General features: G+C 48.4%; 1 protein-coding gene across 5 annotated transcripts in view; it reads right to left on the bottom strand.

Moving 5' to 3' along the window:
• Micos10 (mitochondrial contact site and cristae organizing system subunit 10) overlaps nt 1-6272 on the bottom strand; it is a 31399-nt gene extending 25127 nt beyond the window's left edge. Inside the window, exon 1 of one of the 5 annotated variants that reach the window (XR_003847594.1) lies at nt 5972-6272. Coding sequence is in view for 3 of the 5 variants with exons in the window: in XM_029558039.1 (XP_029413899.1) it covers nt 5972-6142 (171 nt within the window). In the remaining 2 variants the exon portion in view is untranslated. The remainder of the gene's footprint in view (nt 1-5971) is intronic. The other 4 variants (XR_001872135.2, XM_029558039.1, XM_017795288.2 and 1 more) reach the window with 4 other exon arrangements.
• Between the last annotated feature and the right edge of the window lie 342 nt (nt 6273-6614).

The raw sequence follows: 6614 nt of genomic DNA, 5'->3' as shown, positions 1-6614 counted from the left end.
AGACAGGGTCTCCCTGTAGCCCCAGCTGGCCTGGAACTCTCTATGTAGATCAGGCTGGCCTCAAATTCACAAAGATCCACCTGCCTCTGCCTCCCAAATGGTGGGATCAAAGGCCTGGCTACACTATTTTATTTTTTACTTGTTTATTTTGAGATAAGGTCTTGTTATGTAGCCATGGCTAGCTAGGAAATCACTTTGTAGATCAGGCTGGCCTTGAACCTGTAGCAATCCTCCTGCCTCTGTCTCCCAGGCTCTAATGCTACTTTAATGCTAAGGTCTACTGACCATAACTTATGTCCCTCAATGACATAAAAAGCTGGTAGCCGGGTGTGGTGGCGCACACCTTTAATCCCAGCACTCAGGAGGCACAGACAAGCGGATCTCTGTGAGTTCGAGGCCAGCCTGGTCTACATAGAGGGTTCCAGGCCAGCTTGGGCTACAGGGAGACCCTGTCTCAAAAAAAAAAAAAAGCTAGTAAAAGTCTCAGGAATTCAAAGGCACAAGATCAAGCATATGAACTGAGAGAAATTCACATAAAATTCACTTGGCTTTTTCATTTAAATGCTAATTTGTATGTGTGTGTGTGTGTGTGTATGAGTAGTATGCTTACATGTGTGTAAATGCACCCATGTCATGCAGTGCCTGCAGAGAACAAAAGAGGGCATTGGATTCCCTGGAACTGGAGTTAAGGATGGTTGTTAGCTGCCATATGGGTGCTGGGACTGGAACCTGGGTCTTCTGCAAGAACGGCCAGTGCTCTTAACTGCAGAGCCATCTCTCCAGTCCCAATGCTAATTTATTCAATTAATAAACACACACTGAGTCTCAGCAATTGGTAGAGAACACGGTATACAAGATTCTCAGCAATGCATGCCATTCATCTGACAATAATTATGTGTCCCACCACTAGACTGAGGAGGAGCAACAGTGAACAAAGCTGTCTGGTTCTGAGGGAGCTGGCATTCTAGTCAGAGGAGCAATCAAGTCCAGAAGAAACCTCACATTTCAACTGCTAAGGATGATGGCCGATGTGACCCATGATAAAGAGGACGCCAAGGGACTTCTTAAGTGCCAATGGGGTATTAAAACATAGACAAGTTAGTATCAAATTATGGATGAATCATGCAATACGGGGGGAGGGGATGTGAGGGAGGAAACTGCACTACAGCTCAGTGGTAGAGTGCACATGCCCCAGGGTCTGAGTTCAGTCCCCAGCAATACAAAAGGCGGGGGTAGATGAAGGGCAAAGGGAAAGAGGGGTAAGGGCTGGGAGAACAGAGGAAGAGAGAAAAGCAGATGTTGTGAGCAAGGGCCTGTCATTCCTGTTAATAGCTCCTGTCCAAAATCAGGGAGCCACATCAGACCATGTATGGTCTGTCACCTGTTCTTCCACACTAACTGCAACAAAATAAAGGTATTTTAAAACTGGATTTAGTAGAGGTAACAACTGCTTTTCTTAGGAACTGGGGAGATGACTTAGCAATTAAGAGCATTTGCTGTTCCTATAGAGGAATTCAGCTCCCAGCACCCACATCCGACCGCTCAAAACTACCTGCAACTCCAGCTCCAGAGGATCTGACGCCCTCTTCTGCCCTCCATGGACGCCCACATGCACATGTGCATACAGACACATAAATAAAAATAAAATAAACCTTTCTTAAAAAGGAACCCTTTTTCTTACAGCAGCAATGGAAGGAAAAGACATTTCTATTCGGTTTTTGTTTGGGTATTTTTTTTTTTGGTCTTTTTGAGACAGGTCTCCCTGTAGCCCCAGCTGTCCTGGAACTCACTATGCAGACCAGGCTGGCCTCGAACTCACAGAGATCCGCCTGCCTCTGCCTCCCCTCCCGAGTGCTGGGACTACAGGCTGTGCCGCCACCATGCCCGGCCTAGAAAAGGCATTTCTATTAAAATGAATGTCTCTCTTCCTAAAAGACAAAAATCATAAGAACTTTTAAAAGTATTATTCAGAGTAAGAAGATCTTGAAGAACACTAAAGAACCACCACCTTAAATACACATAGCTTAAGAGAGCTATCTAAACCAGCTCTACAACACTAGCAATACCTTTAGGGCTGAGGGCATGTCAGGGTGGAACACAAGGCCTCAGGCCCCATCACCAGCCCCAAAAGGGGCTTGGAAAGGCTGCTGTCTATTCAGAGGGGCTTCTCTATAGTGCAGAGTCTGAGAACATCATCATCAAAATAGGAGCTCAAGCCTGCGCTTGTTTTCCTGCCCTTCACCTGTCTTCCACCCACTCTCCCAACCATCCCACAGCAGGCTGCTATTCCCTGAGACTCCACCTCCAGGAGCACTAGCCTGACTTAGAGTCCTGCACTTTACTGTCCACAGAAACAGGAAGTAGGGTGCTCACAGCAGAGCAGAACGCTGGCCATTCACTCAGCTCCTGGGCCTCCCCCACCCCTGCTTCTGACCTTTCTCTCAGCCCATTACCTGCAGAACAATCCCATCAAAATCTGAGTCCTGGGCTCCCGCAAACCTGCGACCCCTTTCCTTCGAAGGTTTTGACTGTTGATGGCACTGTTAGCTTCCTGTACCCAAAACTCATTCTGTACAAAACACTATCAGAACACTACCAAAATTCCACCTATGGCACACCAATTCCCCGTACCAAGTAGTGAAACACCCTAAGCAACTCTATCTGCCCACAGACCGGCCCACATCTCAGTAGAACCATCTCATGATAGCCATCAGCCTATGCGTAGCAGGAGCAGCCAGAGGTGTTGGATACAATAAATGCATGTGAAAAAAAAAGTCAAAGGGTACTCAAGTATACTAAGAAGAGAGGACAGAATCTAAGGCGGTTCATAACCTGACTGTACCCCAACCAGTCCCTTGTGGTTAAGGAACAAAGACACTGAAATAGAATGCCAGGGTTCTTTTTTTTTTTTTTGGTCTTTTTGAGTCAAGGTCTCCCTGTAGCCCCAGCTGGCCTGGACCTCACTATGTAGACCAGACTGGCTTTGAACTCACAGAGATCTGCCTGCCTCTGCCTCCCACGTGCTGGGATTAAAGGTAGGCACCATCACATGTGGTGCTGCCTGGGTTCTTAAAAATTATTTGTTTTTATTTTATGTGTATGAATGTTGTGTCTGCATGTGTGTAAGGTTCATTCATGTGTGCAATGCCCATGGAGACCAAAAGAGGGCATCAGACCCCCTGGAACTGGAGTTATGGATGAGTATTAGCTGCCATGTAGTTACTGGTAGCTGAACCTAAAGGTGCTCTTAAACCTCTGAGCCATCTCTTCAGCCCTCGGTAAACCTAGGTTTTTTAAGTCCAGCTCTCCAATTCTGGACACTTAACCTCTCTCCGGCTTCACTTCCTCTCCACAATCAAGGTTACTATGCCTCTGCTCAGGCTCTTCCATAACTATGCAAGCAAAGCAAGTTGGCCCATGGCTGTAATTCTAACATCTGGGAGGCAGAGAGGCAGGAGAATCAGGAGTTCAAGGTCAGCCTCTACTACACCTTGAGTGTGAGGCCAGTCTCAAAACACAAAAAATAGAAAACTACTAACTATCCATGTCCAAGCCATTCTAGAAAGGTCATATAAGACCCACCTTCCTTGCAAACTCTTACTGAAGGAACTCTGCCCATCCTTATGCTCACTCCACTTACAAAAGTTCTACAGTAGACTCTGGTTTCCCTTTACAAACTTTCTCACACACCACCTCACTCGCTTCATTATTCCACTGTGTGCCTCACACCCACCAGCACCCCACTCATGAAGGACACCTGCTCACTCACCTCAGATGGCCACTAGAGGCACAACACTAATACCAACAAAGTTACTATACTATTTCCCGAATGTTTATGTGCCAAGCACCATACTAAGTGTTTTATGTATTTTTTCTGTCCTTTGATTTTCATGGTCCTTTCAGATACATCTCTTTATGGCCATTTCAGAGTTGAGAAAGAGACCTTAACCAAAGTAAAATAAAATAAAATAGTGATGATGAGAAAGTAGGCAACTCAAACTGTAGGCCTCAAAGTCCATTCTAAATTTCTGCATCACATTTAAGAATTTGTGAGTATCTCTTAAAAACAAACCATTAACAAAAATGAAATTTTAAGATTTGTGCATGGTGTGTATATGGGCACATGAGTGTTGGTGCCCAAAGAGGCCAAAAGGTGGAGCTAGAGTTACAGGTGGTTATGATATAGGTGCTGGGAACTGAATTTGAGTCCTCTATGAGAGCAGAAACTGCTCCTAACTGCTGTGCTCTCTCTCAACCCCCGCAAAGAGAATATTCTTCCCATTTCCAGACTAAGTCATTTCCAATAACCAGTCAACTCACTTAATCTTCCCAACTACTCTACAAGATATTAATAATTACTGGCAACTTACAAACAATAAAGCAAGCTCAGGGTGATCAGATCACTTGCCCCTAATCACAGAGCTATGTGCTAAGCTGACAGCTAAATAGTAACTACGATAAATTATTTCACTTATTGATTCATTCTGAATTCTTTTTTCTTGGTTTTTTGAGACAGGTCTCCCTGTTAGACCCAGCTGGCCTGGAACTCACTATGCAGACCAGGCTGGCCTGGGTTTCACAGAGATCCACCCACCTCAGCCTCCAGAGTACAGGCCACCGACCTAAGTCTGAATAATTCTTACAGAATTCTCTCCTAGGGATGGGACAGAAGAGAATAAACCAAAAATCACCCCTGCATTCATAGAACTTACACTTTTATTTCTTTCCTGGTATAAGGGCATCAAGAGCATTCAAGGGCATCCATCATCTTAAATTCTCTTAAATAGCCTAAGACTTTAATATAAAAATACCAAATTTACAGCCGGGCATGGTGGCTGTAGTCCCAGCACTTGGGAGGCTGAGGCAGGTGGATCTCTGTGAGTTCAAGGCCAGCCTGGTCTACAAAGTGAGTTCCAGGACAGCTGGGGCTACAGGGAGACCGTCTCAAAAAGACCAAAAAAAAAATCAAATTTACATAATGGGGGCAGGGCAGGATGGAGAGATGACTCAATGGGTAAAGCCTTTGCAAGCATGAGGACCTGAGTTTGGATCCCCAGCATCCATGTAAAAAACCCTAGGTCTGGAGAGGCAGAGATAAGGAAATTCCTGGAGTTTGCTGGCCAGCCGGACTCACCAAATTGGTAAACTGCAGGTTCGGTGAGTCCCAGTCTCAAAAACTAAGATGGAAACCGGGCATGTTGGTACACATCTTTAATCCCAGAACCTGGAAGGCTGAGGCAGGAGGCTCTCTGTTAAGCTCAAGGCCAGCCTGCTAAAATCAACCGTGGACAGTTACTGGGGAAAACAATTGACCTCGATCTCTGGCCTACAGTTGCACAGACACCTGCACACACACAAGAGGAGGCAGAAGAGGAGCAAGGAGCGGCAGCGACAGCAGCGTGCCTTCAACCCAAAGCCAGAAAACCTAGGTTCAGTTCTCAACTTTGCATATATTAACAGTATAACTCTGGGCAAATTCCTTCACCCAACTCGTCTTCACAACCAGATAATGTATCCAGCTGTGCACCTAGCACTGTAAGCACTTGGAGCATGCTCACTTTAGGAGAGTCCCCAGACCGGGGAAAGAACACCATGACATCATAAAGTGTGTCGTCACCGAACTCATGTTAGGACACCCCACCTCGAGGGACAATGGGGTACAAGTGCCCAAGTTCTTACTGCCCAGGGCAATTCCCCTTCCTGATCGTCCTCAACGTCTCCAATTCCAGGCCCCTGACTCCCCCCTCCCACCCGGATAAATGAGGCGGCAGGTGGGGAATGACCGGATGCCACCAGGGCCTGGCGGAAGCCATGACCTTCGCTGGGCAGCAGTGTAGCCTCCCGAGCAGCTGCACACCCCGACCCAGGGACCCGGTTCCCCGGCGCTCCCGGCCCCGTGTTACCCCCGCCCCGAGTGCTCCCCCTGGGGCTGCACCTCCACTCCCCCGGAGGCCGCTCGAGTGACAGTGACCTGTGGGCGCCGGGGCAGCTCCGCACACACCCTGCGGGCCGCGGCTTGACCCTCGCGACTTGCCGTCCTCGCTCCGGGCCGGGCCGCTAGGCGCGCCAGGCCCTTACCTAGCTTCACCACCGCATCCGCCATGCACCGGTCCCACTTCCTGCCGATGTCTGAGTCCGACATGTTCCCCACCCGCAGCTCCAGCTTCCCTCACCGCGCCAGCCCCCGCGCTTCGACTCCCCGCAAATCTCGCGAGAGCCCCACGGCCGCCCTGGTCGGCGCGGAAAGATGGAACCCGGCTGCTCCAGATCTCGCGAGACCACGCGCAGCTTCCGTCGTTTCTGGTTTTCTTTAGTCTGTCGTCAAGGTGACAGGTTGCCTGGTAGCCGGAGGTGACCCTGACCTTGGAGCTAAACTGAAAGGTCCCGTAGGCTGGCAGGGTCCTGATTAGCACCCAGGGCCGGGTCCAGCAGGACTTTACCCCTTCCACCCAGATCTGACCCGGAAATTTCCAGGACCAGAGGGCCCAGCACTAGATTTCAGTTCCTCACCTTTTCCACTCAATTTCCCGCGCATTTATTGCCTGAGGTTCCCAGCCCCACCACTCAAACAAGCAAAGGCTCAACTATGGCCAAAGAAAACGGACACACTTTTT

Source organism: Nannospalax galili, unplaced genomic scaffold (genome assembly GCF_000622305.1).
Source record: "Nannospalax galili isolate Female #2095 unplaced genomic scaffold, S.galili_v1.0 scaffold1688, whole genome shotgun sequence".
Taxonomy (NCBI): Eukaryota; Metazoa; Chordata; class Mammalia; order Rodentia; family Spalacidae; genus Nannospalax; species Nannospalax galili.
The sequence above is the reverse complement of the archived record's forward strand: the minus strand, read 5'-3'. Positions and strand labels throughout refer to the sequence as shown.